General features: G+C 40.7%; 1 protein-coding gene across 1 annotated transcript; it reads left to right on the forward strand.

The window, feature by feature from the left end:
• Positions 1 to 7,362: 7,362 nt before the first annotated feature.
• Positions 7,363 to 20,596, forward strand: PRSS35 (serine protease 35). Its single transcript, XM_003816384.6, has 2 exons — positions 7,363 to 7,655; positions 18,312 to 20,596. The coding sequence occupies exon 2, from the start codon at positions 18,332 to 18,334 to the stop codon at positions 19,571 to 19,573; it is 1,242 nt and encodes a 413-aa protein (XP_003816432.1). The 5' UTR covers positions 7,363 to 7,655; positions 18,312 to 18,331; the 3' UTR covers positions 19,574 to 20,596.
• Positions 20,597 to 21,583: the final 987 nt, after the last annotated feature.

Here is a 21,583-nt window from a genome sequence, read left to right on the forward strand (position 1 = left end):
TTATCGGAAATGTCTTAGTATCTCTTTCTCAGGAGTGCAGACACTAAACAAATACGCAAATATAAGGTGATTTTAGTTCCGTTGAAGGGATTTGACCATATTTGTGTCAAAAGTTCAAGTAGTTTCCACTATATTTGTGGGGCAGGGAGGGAGCAGTGACTCTGTAAATACATTAGCTAGTTAGCTAGCTCTTAGTAATGCTATCACATCAAAACCCTGCATTTATTTAATCCTTTCCTTTATATTTTGGGCAAAACTTGCTACACAAACCAACAAATAAACAAAAACAAAAAAACTTACAGAAATAAGGGCTTTTATTTGTCAAATTAAATGTGGCTAGGAGGTTTGAATTGGAATTCGATGGTTAAGTTTCAAACTATGAAGTGAGATCAGCTAAAATCGGATGAGGAAAAAGCTGTGTGAGCCCTGCTGCTTGCTCACTGGGCAGCAGACCAGAATTAATTCCCAGGCCTCAAGTAACCGACCAAAGTTGAGACAAAAGGGGAAGGGACCATTATCCCTGGAACTGAAACAAGAAGTTTCAGTGGATGTTAGGGAGGGACTGTAGGCCATGGCTGAAATCATCAATCACGTCACCCTTGTGACACCACGAGCAGGGGTAGAGAGTGATTTTGAAATGTAGCTGCCATTTATTGAGAGCCTACTATGGGCTCTCATAATAAGAGCTATAATACTTTAGATATTCTTCTATTTGATCCTAACAGCACCTTTCAGGATTGAGATTATCATTCCAATTTTTCAAATAAGGAAAATCAGGCTGAGGGAGATTAAGCCAATTGCCTGAATTTACCCAGCTGGTAAATAGCTGAAGCAGGATTTAGACCTAATGTGAGAGGAATGTTGAAATGGCTGAAAAAAATATACCTTGATTTGTGTTTGTCTATGTTAAAATAAATTTATTGTGGTTTTTAAAAAATTAATAAGCTTAATTTTTTCTTTTTGAGACAGCGTCTTGCTCTGGGCTGGAGTGCAGTGGTATGATCCTAGCTCTCTGCAGCCTCAAGCTCCCCAGCTCTAGCAATCCTCCTCCCTCAGCCTCCTGAGTAGCTGGGACTGCAGCCACATGCCAGCCTGCTCAGCTAATGTTTTATTATTTGTAGAGACAAGGGTTCATTTTGTTGCTCAAGATGTTGCCTCGAACTCCTAGGCTCAAGTGATCCTTCCACCTCAGCCTCCCAAAGTGCTGGGATTACAGGTGTCAGCCACTGCGCCTGACCCTAAACTTAATTTTTAAAAGCCTCGTTAGGTTCACATATTGTAGGAATTTTATGCCAATCTTATAAACAATCTATAATAAGAAAATTAAAATAAGTTGGAGTCCCTCAAGCTCCGTATGACAATCTCATGCATGTTTTTTGTGGTTATATACACATAATGCAATTTGATAAAACAGAGTCATATACACTCTTTGAAAGCTCAAGATGGCTTTTTTAAATAGATTTTTTGCTTTCTCCTTAGTTCTTTCCTCCTCCACTTACCCCCACATTCTAAAATACAGTATATTTTCCATATCTTCTCCTTTATTCACATAATCATAATCACACATATGCATTTATGTATACATATCTACATATAGATACATATGTAAGTTCTTTGGTTGTTGCTTTTCTATGAATGGGACCATCTTATATATGTTCCTCAGTGCATTTCACTTAACTACACTGAGGAAATCCCTACAATGCAGCTGGTTTGGTCCTGATTTATTCTTGATAATAGCAACATAATATCCCAGAGTATGGATATACCATAGTGTATTCAACTATTTTCCTTTTATGAGCATTCACTTTATTTCTTCTTTTCTGGTATTACACAAAAATGATTGTAATAAATATCCCTGTACATAGCCTTGATTTATTTTGAGCCCTGAAATCCTCCCTTTCCCTCAATCCTTATGTTCAGTCACCAGCTCACTCAATTTGAATCCTGTGACATCTTTGGAATCTGTTCTCTCCCCATCTCCACCTCCATGGCTACTGCCTGGTTTGAAGCTTCATAATATCTGGCTTGAACTACTGTAACAGTGTCTTAGCTGTTCTTTCCACTCTAAGTTTAAAAAATTTCTCTCTCTCTCCCAACAATTCCTTCTGCTTCCAGGATTCCCTTTTTGATATGCAAACGATCCTTATATTTTCTGGTAGCCCCCACACATGTAGTTTGTGCAGTTGGCTAGGAGTAAAAGAAACAATCATGCATTGGAGATGGCAAATGGAAACCAATACTGACAGCATATGGAGGCAACAACAAGGAGTGGTGACACCTGCCGACTTCAAGCGGGCCTGTTCCATCTAAACTGTTAGCTCCTACTTAGCTTCAGCTGACTACTGCCATGAGGGAATGTGGACCAGACTTGCCCGATGGTCTAATTTCTCTCTCTCACACACACAAAAACCTAGAAATCAAATTTTTAATGAAAATCTTCAAATTTTCTGGCCACACCAAAACATCTGCAATCTGAAATGTTTGTCCTTCAGGATAAAATGTGACTCAGCCTGTGAGTTATTCCCATCTCTCATTGTTCTCCACATCTATCATCTCTTCATTGATGATCCTGTCCTGTTTATTCATCCTCTAGGAGGTTACCTAAATGTGATGAAGTGTATTTGATTTAATGGATACTTCGTCTCTGGATCTAGTGAGAGTCTTGGGGCATTATAAGAAAGAGAAGGAGCTGGGCGCAGTGGCTCACACCTGTAATCCCAGCACTTTGGGAGGCCAAGGCAGGCAGATCACTTGAGGTCAGGAGTTCGAGACCAGCCTAGCCAATATGGTGAAACCCCATCTCTACTAAAAATACAAAAATAAACTGGGCATGGTGGCATACGCCTGTAGTCCCAGCTACTCGGGAGGCTGAGGCAGGGCGGGAGAATCGCTTGAGCCTGGGAGGCAGAGGTTGCAGTGAGCCAAGACTACACCACTGCACTCCAGCCTGGGTGATAGAGCAAGATTCCAAGTCAAAAAAGAAAAAAAAAGGGAAGGGAGAGTATAACAGAGAGAAGCTGACATTAGAGGTACTGTGGTCTCTTGCCTTTCCTGGGAGTCACGTGGAAGCACAAAAACCAGTCATATGTCACGTACTAGACTCTGCTCCTGGGGCCAATTCCTGGCTCTCCTTATTGAGCACTTATGTGCCCGGTCACAGCTAAGGGTGTCCACATACATTCTTACATTTGCCCGTCATAACCACTCTTCCAGACAACTTTTATCATGCTAACTTTTCAAATGAGGGAATAGGGACTTCCAGAGGTTAAGTGGCTTGGCCCAAATCACATGGCTAATAAGCGGCAGTGTTCAGGTTCAAACCTTAGTTTCCTAATCCCAGATATATTTCCATTGAGTGCACTGTTCTTATCCATAGTGGGTTCAGTTCCATATTCAGAGGCCATGTAGAAGGAGGAGGAATAGCCTTCATTCTTCTTGACTGGGTATGTGATTAAATAGGTAGTTTGCCCAGGATATTTTGACTCTGATAAAGCTCTTTATTGAAGGCTTATTCATGTCATCTAGTAATTTAATCATCATTTCCAGAGCCAAGAAAACATGTAATAATAAAAAATAAAACAAAAAGCTATCATAAATTTCCAAACTTGGAATATGAATGACTCTGATCCATTAGCCTTAATTTACAGGCCTATGAATTAAACTTTACAAGAGTCTCTCTCCTCTGGCAATGTCTCATGAAATCCTGTCTCTGGGAGACTTTGTGGTTGGGGCCCAGTGCTTTAGTCCTGGCTGCATTTCCCGGAGTTCGTGTCCTCTTCAGATTTTTAATTTATACTTATTTATGATGCTTCTAGGTTAAGTCTCTGGTTTCTGTAAGAAATCTGGTTTCCTCTCATAATTCACTCTATTGTGTCTAAACTACAGATGAGAGTGGTAGAATGTCTTGATTTTGGTCCATTTGATTTTCTCAGTTAACATTTGTTAAACATCTAAGTTGCAGGTACTGTACTTAGTGCTGGATATATAAAAGTTTTGCTGTCCTTGAGGCTGTCCTATTTGGGAGGCAGACATGGAAAAAAATAATTCCGAAACAGTGTGGCAAGTACCCAGGACCAGTGCTGGTGCATAGGCAGTAGAGAGATCAACACTGCCTATCAGAAAGAACATGACCAAATGGAGGAGGGGCTGCACTGAGGGACCCAACTTTCAGATTTTTGGGGGAACACATCATTGCATTTCCTTGGGCCACCCAGAAAGATAGAGAAAGCCAATGGTTTTGCAGGTTTGTGGAGCACCAGCAACTGTTCCTCAAATTAGCAGATCATAGGTGGCTTCTATCACAGTATATCTACTTTGAGGACAAATGCTACCTTATCTTTTTTTCTTATTACATCTGCTTAATTTTCTCAGTCTGCCTTAACTAAGGGACCCCTAGGTTTTTAAACAGGCACAACCATACAACCTAATAAATAATAAAGAGGGTTTTGATAAAACCTCGGGATTAAAAGTTAACAGGAAGATTACAGCCAAAGCAATTCAGGTCCCTTTACAAGGTTGAGTCATCAATTAGACCTTCACCACGGACCGTGAAACATCTCCTCTTCCTGTCTCCACAGCTAAAACTTTCCAAGTACATTTCCATGATAAGTAAGATTTAGTCTTGGACAGAGATTTATTCTATTCTGGTCTCAGCCTCTTGGGAAATCAAGTCCAGAAAAAAAAGCTAAGTAGTATAGCCTTAATCATAGCCAGGCCTGACAGTGGTCATGGCTTCTCTTCTAGAGAGGCCACTGCACCCCTCGTGACCTGAAATGTGACAGAAGATGTGTTCTGGGCCTCTTGGTTCCATTTCTGGAAAAGCACACAAATGCCTCCATTAAGCTGGGGACCTCACAAAGGACAGATAGTTATCAATTTTGTTGGTGCATTAACCAAGAATTTGGGTTGTATTAAAAGTAATTTGATAAAGTCTTTGGTCACAATAGTCACAATAATTGAAGATAAAGTCTAGGACCTTGGGGAGACATGGCTGGAAACTTTGTTATGAGTTTATTTTTTTTAACTGATAACATTTCCTATAATGCATTATTTCCTAAAATGGTAAGAGTTATATTGTCCAAAGTTTGCATTCCCATGTGGAAAGCTGGTTGAGAAGCATTGGAAAATTATAGGACCATCATTACAAGTCCAGAATGAGGAATTTGATGGGTTGACAATCTAGTTTGGTATGGGTTTCTGAACTGCTCATACTTTGCTATAGAATACCTGAGGGGCTGGACTAGGCCAGGAGAGGAAATCCTGCTTAAGAGAAGCCAGAATTCTGGCCAGTCACGGCGGCTCACTTCTGTAATCACAGCACTTTGAGAGGCTGAGGCAGGAGGATCGCTTGAGGCCGGGACATCAAGACCAGCCTAGGCACCATAGCAAGACCCTGCTTCTACAAAAGAAATAATTTAAAAAGCTGGGTGAGATGGCATGTGCCTGTGTACCTGGGAGGTGGAGGTGGGAGGATTGCTTGAGCCCAGAATTTGAAGCTGCAGTCAGCTATGATCCTGCCACTGCACTCCATCCTAGGTGACAGAGTGATAATTTAAAAACCCTGTCTCTAAAAATTTAATGAATTAAAATTTTTTAAAAATAAGAAGCCAGAAACCTAGAACTAGAGAAATAGTAAATACGAAGCATCAGGACCAGATGAAGTAAAGCGATAAATTTTGAAAACAGTCAAATTAATGATAAGACAACCTGGAATAGATCCAGAAATAGGGTACAAAAGGGCTTGGGGTCAAAGGCTCAAGAAGGGGGGCATGAAAATGAGAGAGCCCTGGAAGTTTGCTTTCTGTGATGCTAGTGGAGAATGCTGAATAAAGTGAAGGAAGCAGACCTGGGTCCACAGTGAATCCTTCTGGATTTATACAGTGTTAGAATCCCAAAAATGTTTGAGAGCTGCAGGCCTTGGAACTCCTCCAGCTCAACCATCTCAATTTACAGACGAAAAAGCGGAGGCCCAGGGCACACAGCTATTTAGTGTCAGGCGGAATTCCCATTCTTAGTTCTGGGCTTTCTCTGTGACTTCTCCACACTCCATCTGACGAGCAAACTTTTTAGTTCCATGTCTAATCCAGCAGCTACTATATGCCAGGCCCTGTGGTAGATGGTGGTGATTCAAAGATGCATATGACTATTATGATCTAATTGGTGAGACAGAGAGCTTCAGAACTAATTCTAACTGGTAAAAATTACCAATAGATGTTAATATACGGGTAAATGCTTATGTTAACGATGCTAAATGAGAAAACAGCAATGAAATTGTATATATAGTTGGCCCTTGGACACATATTTGATCTGCACAGGTCCACTTATACACAGATTTTTTTTTCACCCAAAAGCAGATAGAAAACAGTATTTTCAGGCAGAAATGCTTAAACAGAGGGCAGACTTTTCCTATACGCGGGTTCCCCAGGGCCCACAGCTGGACTTGGACTTGAATATGGGATGATTTTAGTATTGGGGGGGCTGAGGGGAAGAGGGCCTGGAACTAGTCCGTTGAGTATAACGAGGGACAATGCTAAGTATGTTATGATCTCATTAAAAGTACATAGAAACTTGAGATACGCAATAACCTACTAACGAACCAAGTGTTACAAGACATGCTAAGACCTTGTGTTGTAAGTACTTGTGCACTTACTTGATCTCCCTGCTTTAGGGCCAGGACCGAGTTGTTTTTGTTTTTGTTTTTGTTTATGTATTCTCTCAATGTTGTATCAGTGCATCTTGCCCCAGACCTGTCACCCACTAGAATTTGTTGTTAAACAAATGAAGCTTCCTTTCTCATGTGGCCCCCACCCCTCTCCTAAAGGAGAATAAAAGGTCGAGAGAACGGATGAGGTTAGAATGCTGGTGGGACTGAGATGGGAAAGGACCTTAAAGGTTACTCGCCCAAAGAAGAAAACCAGCCTTTTCCCTGCAGACGGAAACTGACGCGCTCCCCCTGGAGGCAGCGCAGGATGCTCCCGGGGGTCCAGGCGTCCCAGCCTGGGGTCCCCATCCTCATGTGCAGCCTGGGTGCCTGGTACAAGTCGGGGTAACCCTGAGGCTTGTGCATCCAGAGAAGTTAGGTCCCCAGTGGAGACTAGCTTGGGATAAGGTTGGGGAGACGCCCTCCGTTCTTCTAGATGCCTGGGGTCTCAACAGCAAGCAGTGAGGAATGAGACTCTTAACTGAACAACTCCTGAGACTGTTAAAGGAGTGCATACTATCACAGGGACAGGCATCCCCTGTGAACCTACTCATGAATTTTTCCTAATGCTTAATTCAGCTTGGGGGCAGAAATGCTGGGGTGAGACACGGCCAGGTCCGCCCCGTTCCTCCAGGGAACTCCCCTCTCCGCCCTCCCTCTCCGTCTCCGTCTCCTCTTGCCCACCTCCTCCTCCTCCCCTCCTCCCACTCCATCCCACCGCGCCCGCCCCTCGTCATCGCCCCCTTTCCCCTCCCATCTCCCGGCCGTGGTGCGGCGCAGCTCTCTCCCCCTCCGCAGTCTCAGTGGCGAGCTCCGGGTGCTGTGACCCGGCCTTGGCGGGGCGGCCTCCGGCTCAGGCTGGCTGAGAGGCTCCCAGCTGCAGCGTCCCCGCCCGCCTCCTCGGGAGCTCTGATCTCAGCTGACAGTGCCCTCGGGGACCAAACAAGCCTGGCAGGTAAAGATGAAGCTCCCCAAACCCAACAACCTTAGAACTTAGAAATTTCCCTGAGAAAGGCAGGACCTACCCGACGAGAGCTTCTTTGAAGGACTTTGAAGAAAGGGATCAAACTTGACACTTTCTTTCAGTCCTCAAAGAAACTAACCACCCTTCCCATAGGCAATTCTGTGTGCCGGCCTCTGCACAGTTTAATATTAACAGCAACAATGTTTGCATTGGAATATAAATGGAATTCTTTCTGCTTAAGCAGTACCAGAGGGGACCCTCTTTATTTTTATGATTGTTAACAGATGCCATTGAGAAAGGTATGAAACGCATTCCTGAAAAGTCTCTTTGGCGGGGTTACTATGAAAGCTAGCCTCTCCCCTCTACCCTTTTATCAACTTGGCTGCGGGGGTCAGCAAAAGGAGCATAGGAAAACGTTTAGAAAATGAGGAGGCGAAATGAAGTAGAAAAGCTTTTGACTTGCTTTGAAATACTCTAGTTGAAAAAAAAAAGTGTGTGGGGTGGTGATGGTGGATGAAACATTGGCAAAATATTGACAATAGTTGAAGCTGGTGATGTGCACATGGGGGTTGTACTTTTCTCTCAACTTTTAATACTTTTCTCTGTGCTTTTGTGTAGTCTTGAAATTTTCTATAATAAAAGGTTTTTTAAAAAGTTGTAGAAACACTCCTGCTTGATTGCTCTGACATTTTTACACTGTCCTTGATTTGAAAAGAAGCTGCATGCTGTGTCTAGGGGGCTTTCACCCCTTATTAACCCTTCTGACTTCTGAAATTCATTCTTATTTTATCCGAAGTACATTTGTCTCCACAGAGGATTATAAAAGTCATATTTTGCTGGCTGGAGAATTATACTTAGAATCTGGTTTATAATTTAGAAGAGAGAATGTTAAAATCCCTGCCAAATAAGACATGTAGGCTTGAAGGTAGAGGCCAAGTATCATATGGAATTTTATTTTTATTAGGAAATATTAGAGGAGTTCCTTTAGTGAGGGAAGTGGTGGATGTGGATACTGTACCCCATTTTTCTTCCAGATAGCTGGGAAAACTGCATGCTTTTAAGAAGCTTTTTCACGTTTTAAAATGTGAGACTGTTTAGCATATACTTGGCATACAGTATGTGTTCATTAGATGTTAAAATAAACAATTGCTAGTGTGAGTTAATTTTCTCCATTGGGTAAATGATTTTCCTCTGCCCAATGCTCAAATACCAAACAAGCATATTGCATTTTAACAGTAGGATCAGACTCAGAATTTGGGAGGATGGAGCTACTTTACCTTAGCACTGAGGTAACTTTGCAGATGAGAAATCTGAGATGGAGAGGTTAGGAAACAGTAAAGTTAAGTTAGTAGTATGCAAGCTATTATTTTATAATTAAAAAACGTTAAGCTTCATATAGGTAAAACTGATGTGGGTTAGCTAAAAACATTGTGACCATAGATGCTTTAAAACCTGAAAAGTAGCATACCTATTTATAGATATTCTTTGTTCTCAAAGGCCAACTTGAAAAATACAGATAAGTCTAGAGCTATATGCTGTGCACTTCATAAGGCAGCATATGAAAGAGTCCTCTTGGGGTTCCTTTAATGTCATTCACCCAAAATTTGATTTATCCATAGGATTGCACAAATTGAGATGTACAGGTCATGGAAAAATAGCCCCCAAACAAAGGGAGGTTTTGTTTTTTATTGTGATGAGAAACAGAAGTTGTGGGTTACTGTAAAATAATCAACTGTGTAACTTTACCATCTTCCTTTCCCTCAAGTACTGCCAAACTTTTTAAGCAGACATTTTTTTGGTCTCCATTTATGAAACTAAACTTGAAAATAGTGCTATGGTATGATATTCTGAATAGAAATTGGCCCACTGTCAATGAACTTTCTTGCCATTTATTCTCAGCCTAGAATCAGTGGAGAGCTTATCCTTTAGTAATGGATTATAAAGTATTTGATAAACGTGAAATATTTGGCAGGTTCAAGATTTTCCTTAGCATTGAAATAAATTGTGGCACATTTGGGGGACTAGTTAACAGTGCTGTAGGTCATGCTGGAAGTGTGCTGGCACTGCAACTGTTTTTGAAAAACTATCTGCCAGAAAATTGTCTGACTGTAGACAGCACTATCAGCCCTCAGTTCATCAGGATGGGCTCTGTGGCCTGTAGGTGGGTTTTCCAAATATAATAAATTCCATATGTCTCCCTATGTCACAGCCATTTAGTATATTATTAGCCAGTTAAAAGTTTTGCCCCTGCTGAATCTTACATGCTTTTAAAATAAAATCTATTTCACAGCTGAGTAAGTGTAAACATTTTAAATACCTGCGTTAGATTTGCCATCACCAGGCTAATTTTGCCATCTAGGGGTAGCAACATGGATAACAGGCAAGTTCTTCCCTGGATGACTAGGAATTGAACCTTCCTGAGAAGCATTGATGAGTAAATTACTTGTGTTTTCTCATTTGTGGTTTACTCTAGAACTTTAAAGCTGGAAGAAATCTTAGAAATGTTCTAGTCCAACTCAACAGTTAAGGACTATCAGAGAGATTCTTTAAAAAAGGCTTCGAAATGCATCGCAGAGTTAGCAGGTGGTATGCATTTGTTGAATAGACAAATTTATCTATCCTGTTCTAATTCTTGTTTTTCCTCTAGCAATATTGCATCCTACCACTATGAAGTTTTATCGTGATCTTCTGTTTTTAGTTTTAAAATTGCATTTCTGTATATTATTTCTTAAAATAACACATTTTCATTTATATTTTAAGTCCCAGAAGGAAACATTCTTTTCTACTGTTTTTGTTTGTTTGTTTTGAGACAGGGTTGCCCTGTCTCATTCTAGTTGTCCAGGCTGGAGTGTAGTGACACAATCACAGCTCACTGCAGCGTCCACCTCCCAGCTTAGGTGATCCTCCCAACTCAGCCCAGAGTAGCTGGGACCACAGGCATGCGCCACCACACTTGTAGAGACAGGGTCTCCCTATGTTGCCCAGGCTACTCTCAAACTCCTGGACTCAAGTGATCCTCCCATCCCAGCCTCCCAAAGTGCTAGGATTACAGTTGTGAGGCACCGCGCCCGGCCCTTTTCTACTTTTTAATCACTCCCTACTACTACTACTTCTCTTTTCTTTTTTTTGACGGAGTCTCGCTCTGTTGCCCAGGCTGGAGTGCAATGGCGTGATCTCACCTCACTGCAACCTCTGCCTCCCGGTTCAGGGGATTCTCCTGCCTCAGCCTCCCCAGTAGTGGGATTACAGGTACACAACAGCACGCCCGGCTAATTTTTGTATTTTTAGCAGAGACGGGGTTTCACCACGTTGGCCAGGCTGGTCTGGAACTCCTCACCTCAAGTGATCCGCCCACCTCGGCCTCCCAAACTGCTGGGATTACAGGTGTGAGCCACAGCCTCCGCCACTCCCTACTACTACTTTCTTTCTAAACAGTCAGGCAGACTGTTGTAAAAACTCGATTCTCACCTTTGTAAGTGTAGCAGTTTCCTACTGCTGCTGTAACAAATTACCGAAAACTCAGTGGTTTAAAACAACACAAATTTATTATCTTATGCATCTGGAGATCAGAAATCTAAAGTTTTGGCCGGGCACGGTGGCTCACGCCTGTAATCCCAGCACTTTGGGAGGCCGAGATGGGCGGATCACGAGGTCAGGAGATCGAGACCATCCTGGCCAACACAGTGACACCCCATCTCTACTAAAAATACAAAAAAAATTAGCCGGGCATGGTGGCGGGCGCCTGTAGTCCCAGCTACTGGGGAGGCTGAGGCTGAAGAATGGCATGAACCTGGGAGGCGGAGCTTGCAGTGAGCCGAGATCACGCCATTGCACTCTAGCCTGGGCGACTGAGAGAGACTGTGTCTCAAAAAAAAAAAAAAAAAAAAAGAAATCTAAAGTTATATTGTGATCTTCTGTTTTTAGTTTTAAATTATATTTCTTCATATTTTTCTTAAAACAACACATTTTCATTTATGTTCCTCCTTCTGGAAGTTCTAGGAAATAATTTTCCTTACCTTTTTCAGCATCTAGAGGCCACTCATATTCCTCAGCTCATGATCCTGCATTGCTCTGGCCTCCGCTTCCATCTAGCAGCTCTTCCCACTCTTAACCCGTCTGCCTCCTTCTTATATGAGCCCCTGTGATTGCATTGGACCCACCTGGATAATCCAGAATAACCACTTCACCTTAAAATCCTTAATGTAATCGTATTTGTAAAGTCTCTTTTCTTGTGTGTGGGAAATATTCACAGGTCCTGGGGATGAGGATGTTTGGCATACCACAATGAGGCAGTTAAAGATGTATGAAATACCTTGTAAATATCTACCTGAGTGTTGGCTCACCTTGTTTGATATGAAAAACATTGGCTTTAATCTTTGTGGAGTGCTTACTGTGCTCTGGGCATTGTGCTTATCATATTAGTTTCTCACAAAAATATTCTCAAATATTATCTCTATCTAATAAATGTGGGAAATAATGTCTAGAGAGATTAGGTAACCTTCACAAGATCACAGTGTAACAAGTGGCAAGTGTACTTAAGGTTGATTTGGCTTCAAAGCCCACTGCCCCCATAATCATGGAAACACCCTAGTTCTTACTCCCCTTTTTTATTACGTTACAGACACTGTTATTTTCTCATACACTCTCTAAATTAAATGTTACCTCCATGCAGTGCTGCTGTCAGGGAGCGCCTCAGTGGATCAGGAATTAGATTTCATAAGATACCACTTCTCCTCAGCATCTGTTCCCCCAAATAAAACTGACTATGAAAGTTTTTACAATTGTCATCCAAAACATCACCGCTTTCTTTAGTGCTTGCTTTATTCCTGTTTATGTCACTTGTAATTCTCCCCGTCTCCTGCTGTGGCCTTTTGCCTAAGCCATTTCTCTCTGCAGTTATTCAGAATCATCTGGCCAGGCCCCAGTGTCCCCCTGTTGTGTGTCAATCCTGAGTAGGTGGAGGATGAAAGTAAAGGAGGAGATGAGGGCATGTCTTCACATTTAGGTATGCATGTAAACAGAGCCAGTGGTGTTAGGAAGGACAGGTGGTTGGGATTGCAGATGGCTAAATAGAGGACAGCCAAGTTTTAAAAGGTGGTCATGCAATCATTGGTGTGTACTAACATACACACTAAGGTATAGGGTGGTGTTGGCCCTACGGGGTCATTGATATGACTGAGTAATTCCTGACCCACAGCAGCCTCCCAGGAACTGTTTGACGGATCAATGCAAAGTTGTGTCCCATGGCAACATGCTATGTACATAAATATGGACAAGTACCTCACTAGACATTACAAGGAACCAGGTGAAAAGAAAGGCATAAGTAATTGTGAATCTGTCACCTAGTGAGGGAAAGCAATTCAATGCAGGTCCTTCAATGGTAAGTCAGCATCTTTGCTTTCTCATAGACAGGAAAAATAATTGATTTGAAATATTAATATAGTGGGCAGCCATCTAATCTTTCATTAGTTTGTCTGCTCTATCTAAGCTAGACTATAAACTTCTAGGGTAAAAAACAAAACACAAAAGAGAAACTGAGCCTTAAGGTATAATGTCATTTCATCATAGGATTCTATATACTCTAGATAGACTCACTCAAAAAGTTGTTTTTTTTTTCATTGTAGATCACTCCCTTAGAGTAATTATGTTGACATAGACTCTGTTTCTTTTTAGGCTGAGGGTCTGATGCAGTTCCAAAATTCCCAGTGTAGATCCAGGCTATAAATAAGACACAGAAAATGCAATTTAAGTGTTTTGTGGCTGCATAGTGTTTAATCACACTTAAGTTTAATAGCAGTGAGAAAAATATATTACAGAGCCATGGATATTCATAGAAATGAGTAATTAGGAAAGCATTCATTTGGGAAGTCTCTAAAGTGAAGCTGTCCTTGAACAAAAAACAAAACAAAGAAAAAGCGAATTTTAGAGTGAGTTAGAAACTATCTTGAAATAAAAATATTTGACTGTAAAACTGACTTTTTAGAAAACTACAAGATCTCTAATTTTGGCTTATATAACAACCTGTTTTGAAGTGATACAAATTCATCAATTAAGGTAGGATAATAATTATAAAATAACGTGTGTTAACTGCTTACTATCCTCTGGGCTCAGTAGTAATTCTTTGCGTGTATCATCTCATTTAATCTCCATAGCAATGTTATGAAGTCGAAATTACTGTAATATTATCCCCACTTTGCAGATGAGGAAAGTGAAACTTCGAGAGTTAATGAACTGCCCACATGCACATGCCTCATAAGTGGTGAAAAGGGAATTGAACCCAAGCCTTCCCACTCCTTGGTCTGCACTCATAACCACTCTGCTGGTACAGATACACAAATATTCTCAATGCTGTCAGCAATCACATTTCTAAGAAACTATAAACAAATAACAAAAGGGTAATAGTAAGTGATCTCGTAGTTAAGTGTGGTCACTTCTATTAATAGATTGGGTACAAATGTGTAATTACATCTCTTCCATCAGTAAGAGTTCATCTACATACACAGATATTCTTACTTCTTCCTTAATTCCCTTCTACTCAAACTGTCTTCAGGATCCAGCCCATAATCAGCTGTGTGTATGCTGACTCACAGTGGTGGGCAGCAATCATTGCAACTTTGCTTTCATTAACCAAAATTGGAATTTGAAGCCCCAAATGCAAGCCATCTGGAAATGGACAGTGAAGGTCACAATTATATTGGAAGACAGGAAAAATGAGGGGGATGGGGAAGCCAAGGGATGTTAGACTTTCAAAATATTATAGCTGCCCCTTCAACTGGGACTGTGTCTTTTTAGATCAATGAGTTAGTCCTTTTTGGATAATGGGCATATGTAGATGTCTCCACTGAACAAACTGTGGATTGCTCTATCAGTAAGAGCTATCATTTATGCCACATTGACATTTTACCACAAGACAAACTTAGATTTTCCAAAAGAAAGTGTCCTTAAACATTTGCCCAATTTTAAATTACAGGCCAAATTAGGCTAACTAAATCCATGTCCTCTTATTACTGTGATTCTGAGGTCATATTACAAAGCTCTGCCCTTCCCATACCCAAGGGTAGACGTGGGCATGGTTTTTATTCCTGTGGTACACTGCACAGAGCTCCCTCAAAGGGCACCAGGCAAGGCTGGTGAACCAATGCCATTGAATGATCTGTAGTATGAGATATTGGAGGCATTACATATAAACCTTATGAATTTCACTTTTTTGAGACATATGATGCACATAGGATCACTATGTGATCCTAGTTCACACCACTGCACTCCAGCTTGGTGACAGAGCCAGACTGACTCACAAAAAATAATTAAAAATAAAAATAAAAGTTAGTTATGTTTGTTTTTTATTAATTGGCTGAGTGATTTGATATTGTCAGTTGCTAACACAGTAAAAGCATAAAGTCAGAATAAATTAATTTTGTACACAGAGATGAAGCAGATGTCATTTAAAACCTGGGTAAGCCATCATCCTTGGAAAGACCACCTTCTGGGGTATGGCTCATGTTGCTACACCAGAGCCTTGGCTACTGTAGTGGTTCTTAACCTTTATTGAGTGTCAAAGTCATCTGGAGGGCTGGTTAAACCTAGCTGGGAGTCACTCTCCACCACCCTTTCAGGAGAGTTTCTAACAGTAGGTCTGGGGCAGGCCCTGAGAATTAGCATTTTTAACAAGTTTCCAGGTAATGCTGAAGTTACTAGTGTAGGGACTGTCCTTTGAGAACCCCTGGTCTGGTGTTTCCTTTTGGCGAGCAACCAAGATATGGGCTCTCAACCACCGTTCGTAAATGCTGTGAGAATGTGAACGTGAACACAGAGAAGGAAAACCATGCCTATATCATTGGTATTGTCATTTGATAAGTCAAATCATTGCTTTGTACCAAGCATGGTTTCAAATAGCATTGAAAATTTCCAAAGTATTGTCCAAGGCCTTTGACTAGAACAATAGCTTTATAAACCAGTGTCATCTACATAGCCAGAAATAAAATTATACTTAAATACAATTCAACTCTGATGAGGCTTTCTTAAAAGTCTGGCTACAGAATTATGGCACAGGATAAACCTAACTGGGGAAAAAATATCACGGTAACACTATTTAGACATACTTTATTTTGCCCAGGAATGCCTTTCACAAGTGTATTGCTCCTCAGATCATTAGTACCAAGCGTTAAGATATACCAAATGAGATACTTTGTGTCTCTTGACGTGGATATTTGGCTGACTTTCAAGCTTTGATGTAATCATATATTAAGTACACAGTGGACAGCTGTTGTCATAAAGAGCTAAATGAAAAAGCAGTTAAGAAAAAAGTTTCCCACACCAAAACAACTCCCTTGATTGAAATTTTGCTGAGAATCAAGTAGATTTAAAAATATACATAATGATATATATCATTTTTATCTATTTTGGTTTGTTGATAAGCTAAGTAGCAGCAAATAACTCTTTGATTTTCACTTTTTTTTCAGCCAAGGTCATAAATTTTCATCCTGGGAACTACAATTTCAAGCGCTCAGTAGAGTTACTGAGTTGTGAGCCTTTTTCATTCTAATTAAATAAACTTGATGAAATACTATTGAGAAAAATTGCATAGAAGACAAATTAAAATACTAAGTGGCTCTACTCTACAAAATCCTTGATGATATAATTACTGTTTTGCAGCGGTGACTATTAGAAAATATTGTGACGTAAATGCAGATTTCCTCCCCTCCCCTCCCCTCCCTTCTCCTTCCCTCCCCTCACCTCCCCGCCTCCTCTCCTCTTCGACAGGGTCTCACTTTGTTGCCCAGGCTGGAGTTCAGTGCCATGATCATGGTTTACTGCAGCCTTGACCTCCTGGGTTCAAGCGATCCTGCTGAGTAGCTGGGACTACAGGTGTGTGCCACCATGCCTGACTAATTTTTTAAAAGTATTTTTTGTAGAGATGAGGTCTCAGTATGTTGCCCAATCTGGTCTTGAACTCCTGTATTCAAGCAATCCTCCGATCTTAGCCTCCCAAAGTGCTGGGATTACAGGTGTGAGCTACCACACCAGGCCTGCTTAATATTTCCAAATGTATAATGGTTCAAATTAATTATGTTATGTTTTCATTAATATATCACATTTAAACAATAAATAGGTTAATGTAGCATACATTTTTCATCAAAAGAATGTTTTAGTTTGTTAATAAAATTATTGTATTTGTATATGGCAACATAAATTCTGTTGTATCAAGGGATACCGATATTGAACTTTGCATCAGGGTTGACTTTTCCCTTTTGTGCCAGTGCACACATCCTGTGGGTGTACCCTGTGGTACAATGGCTGTGGGCCATTGCTAATGTGCTTTCTTTTCCATGCAAAAAATAAATAAATAAAATAAAGCTTATCAGAAAGCATTGAGGATGAAGGTATTGTAGGAATAAGCGAATGCTGCATTGCCTCTGCTTTATACAAAGTACAAATCATTTGCTTAAGTCTTGATATTTTAACTATTAGTTAAAAATGACTTGGAGCATAGTTGGCAAATACTAGCGACACAGAGGTTCAAAATTGCTGCTCCAGCGTGCTCCTACTATACCCACCTCCAAGCAAAGATGGCTGATACATATCAGTTCCACTAAATAGATACATGTACATGCCAGTGAGCCTCAAGAAAAGAAAAAGAGGGCAAGAAGATGTGAATAGTAGGAGAGGTATTATATAATTTATTATGTACTGGCACCTTTAACAATATTTAAATAACACAAGAACACTGGTCTTAGATGGTGAGACCTATGGTGAAAAGGGACTATATCTAACCATTATCATGTCCCCCCCAAACAGCCTGCACTTCATAAATTCTTACAAATAATTTTAATATGCAGTAAAGTCCCACCATAAGGCATTTTGTATGGAGCTTTGCTTAGAGGGTGGTTTCAAGCACAACTTTGTTTTTTAAAAATACATGGTACATTTTTCTTACTTTAGCATAAAATGGCCTGTGCTATATATTTTCTTTTTATGACCAGGCATTCTATACAAATCAAAGCAGATCAATAGAAGATTAATTAGCAATTTATTTATTGCTAATACTCTTACTGCTTTAAAACATTATCCAAGAATTTGCATTGCACCTTCACATCAGTTTGGGCTGCGAATCCTGGTTCATGGACATTCACTGTATCCAATGAGCAGTTTTTTGAGCTCTGTGCTAGGCAGTTACAGTCTAGAGATGGAGAAGTTATGATCCCTGTTTTTAAGTAGCTAAGTGTGGGAAAAGACTGCAGCACATTTGCTTTTATCTTTATTTCTAAATCATCTGGATAAAAAGTTGTAGGATATCTAAGGAGGAGAGTGTGGCTTAGCCGACAGAGGATTCCAACCTACTACCGTATTCTACTCTCTCAGGCACGAGGCTATTAGGGGAGATAGAGGTGGAGATGACAGGTTGGGGTGGGAGCGAGGTGGATTAGGGCTGGTGGAGGGAAGTTTGGGTGGAAAACAACTTACTGATTTTGGAAGTCTGTGTGAGCCCACTTACCAGTGTTTATCTAATCTCAATAAAATCTAGGTAAGGTGAAAATAAGGACACCTCTTTGTGGTGAAGGTACATTTAGGATCCAAGGGCTAAATGAAATGGATAAGTCAGATTTAAAAAGGAAACATTGTAAACCTCTCTCTTTTTCTATTTTTAAGGACAAAATTAGAAGATCAAAATGGAAAATATGCTACTTTGGTTGATATTTTTCACCCCTGGGTGGACCCTCATTGATGGATCTGAAATGGAATGGGATTTTATGTGGCACTTGAGAAAGGTACCCCGGATTGTCAGTGAAAGGACTTTTCATCTCACCAGCCCCGCATTTGAGGCAGATGCTAAGATGATGGTAAATACAGTGTGTGGCATCGAATGCCAGAAAGAACTCCCAACTCCCAGCCTTTCTGAATTGGAGGATTATCTTTCCTATGAGACTGTATTTGAGAATGGCACCCGAACCTTAACCAGGGTGAAAGTTCAAGATTTGGTTCTTGAGCCGACTCAAAATATCACCACAAAGGGAGTATCTGTTAGGAGAAAGAGACAGGTGTATGGCACCGACAGCAGGTTCAGCATCTTGGACAAAAGGTTCTCAACCAATTTCCCTTTCAGCACAGCTGTGAAGCTTTCCACGGGCTGTAGTGGCATTCTCATTTCCCCTCAGCATGTTCTAACTGCTGCCCACTGTGTTCATGATGGAAAGGACTATGTCAAAGGGAGTAAAAAGCTAAGGGTAGGGTTGTTGAAGATGAGGAATAAAAGTGGAGGCAAGAAACGTCGAGGTTCTAACAGGAGCAGGAGAGAAGCTAGTGGTGGTGACCAAAGAGAGGGTACCAGAGAGCATCTGCAGGAGAGAGCGAAGGGTGGGAGAAGAAGAAAACAATCTGGCCGGGGTCAGAGGGTTGCCGAAGGGAGGCCTTCCTTTCAGTGGACCCGGGTCAAGAATACCCACATTCCGAAGGGCTGGGCACGAGGAGGCATGGGGGACGCTGCCTTGGACTATGACTATGCTCTTCTGGAGCTGAAGCGTGCTCACAAAAAGAAATACATGGAACTTGGAATCAGCCCAACGATCAAGAAAATGCCTGGTGGAATGATCCACTTCTCAGGATTTGATAACGATAGGGCTGATCAGTTGGTCTATCGGTTTTGCAGTGTGTCCGACGAATCCAATGATCTCCTTTACCAATACTGCGATGCTGAGTCGGGCTCCACCGGTTCGGGGGTCTATCTGCGTCTGAAAGATCCAGACAAAAAGAATTGGAAGCGCAAAATCATTGCGGTCTACTCAGGCCACCAGTGGGTGGATGTCCACGGGGTTCAGAAGGACTACAACGTTGCTGTTCGCATCACTCCCCTAAAATACGCCCAGATTTGCCTCTGGATTCACGGGAACGATGCCAATTGTGCTTACGGCTAACAGAGACCTGAAACAGGGCGGTGTATCATCTAAATCACAGAGAAAACCAGCTCTGCTTACCGTAGTGAGATCACTTCACAGGTTATGCCTGGACTTGAACCCTGTCAATAGCATTTCAACATTTTTCAAAATCAGGAGATTTTCATCCATTTAAAAAATGTATAGGTGCAGATATTGAAACTAGATGGGCACTTCAATGCCAAGTATATACTCTTCTTTACATGGTGATGAGTTTCATTTGTAGGAAAATTTTGTTGCCTTCTTAAAAATTAGACACACTTTAAACCTTCAAATAGGTATTATAAATAACATGTGACTCCTTAATGGACTTATTCTCAGGGTCCTACTCTAAGAAGAATCTAATAGGATGCTGGTTGTGTATTAAATGTGAAATTGCATAGATAAAGGTAGATGGTAAAACAATTAGTATCAGAATAGAGACAGAAAGTTACAACACAGTTTGTACTACTCTGAGATGGATCCATTCAGCTCATGCCCTCAATGTTTATATTGCGTTATCTGTTGGGTCTGGGACATTTAGTTTAGTTTTTTTGAAGAATTACAAATCAGAAGAAAAAGCAAGCATTATAAACAAAACTAATAACTGTTTTACTGCTTTAAGAAATAACAATTACAATGTGTATTATTTAAAAATGGGAGAAATAGTTTGTTCTATGAAATAAACCTAGTTTAGAAATAGGGAAGCTGAGACATTTTAAGATCTCAAGTTTTTATTTAACTAATACTCAAAATATGGACTTTTCATGTATGCATAGGGAAGACACTTCACAAATTATGAATGATCATGTGTTGAAAGCCACATTATTTTATGCTATACATTCTATGTATGAGGTGCTACATTTTTAGGACAAAGAATTCTGTAATCTTTTTCAAGAAAGAGTCTTTTTCTCCTTGACAAAATCCAGCTTTTGTATGAGGACAATAGGGTGAATTCTCTGATTAGTAATTTTAGATATGTCCTTTCCTAAAAATGAATAAAATTTATGAATATGACTTTTAAAAGAAGAGTCTGGTTATTTTCCTTAGGAACCAAGGCTGCAACACTCATTCTGGCCATCATGTAGTGTAAGCAGAGTCCAGTGACTGCCCTGGGGCAAAACACAGAGTAGGCACTCAATGTGTATTTCTTGAATAAATAACTACTTCCTAAAAGGTTGTAAAAAGGGAATAGTTCAGGGCATTATGTTTAAAGAATTTTAGTGATCTATAATCAAGTACACTGTAAAATTCAGCAATTGCAGGCCTTATTTCTGGTTTGGTCTGTTCTTTCTGGTAGTTTCTAAGGCCATATTCTCTTCTCTCTTGACACACTTAAGTCATTGATTCTGCCAGGGTTCAAATTTATCTTATTATTTTTTAATAATGGGGAGTTATACTGTGGACTAGTATGCCAAGAAATAATTGATTAGATTATGATAAATGATTTTGTGAATGGTGTTCAAAACAGCAGAAATTCAGTACAAGTGCAGATTTTTTTTTTTTTTTTTTTTTTTTTGAGATGTCTGGCTCTGTCACCCAGGGTGGAGTGCAGTGGCGTGATCTCAGCTCACTGAAATCTCTGTCTCCTGGGTTCAAGCAATTCTCCTGTCTCAGCCTCCAGAGAAGCTGGGACTACAGGTACGTGCCACCACACCTGGCTAATTTTTGTATTTTTAGTAGAAATGGGGTTTCACCATATTGGTCAGGCTGGTCTCGAACTCCTGACCTCGTTTGATCCACCTGCCTCGGCCTCGCAAAGTGCTGGGATTACAGGCGTGAGCCGCCGCACCTGGCCGTGCAGATTCTTTTATAATGTAAACCTCTTAAAAATAATTCCATAAAAATTAAAACATAAATTAGCTATAACTCTTACTGTATCTGTATATATGCTTTTGTATTTTTTATTTAATTGAAGTAGAGATAGGGTCTTGCTACATTGACCAGGCTGGTCTCAAACTCCTGGCCTCAAATGATCCTCCCGCTTTGGCATTAAAGTGTTGAGATTACAAA

This window comes from Pan paniscus, chromosome 5 (genome assembly GCF_029289425.2).
Source record: "Pan paniscus chromosome 5, NHGRI_mPanPan1-v2.0_pri, whole genome shotgun sequence".
Taxonomy (NCBI): Eukaryota; Metazoa; Chordata; class Mammalia; order Primates; family Hominidae; genus Pan; species Pan paniscus.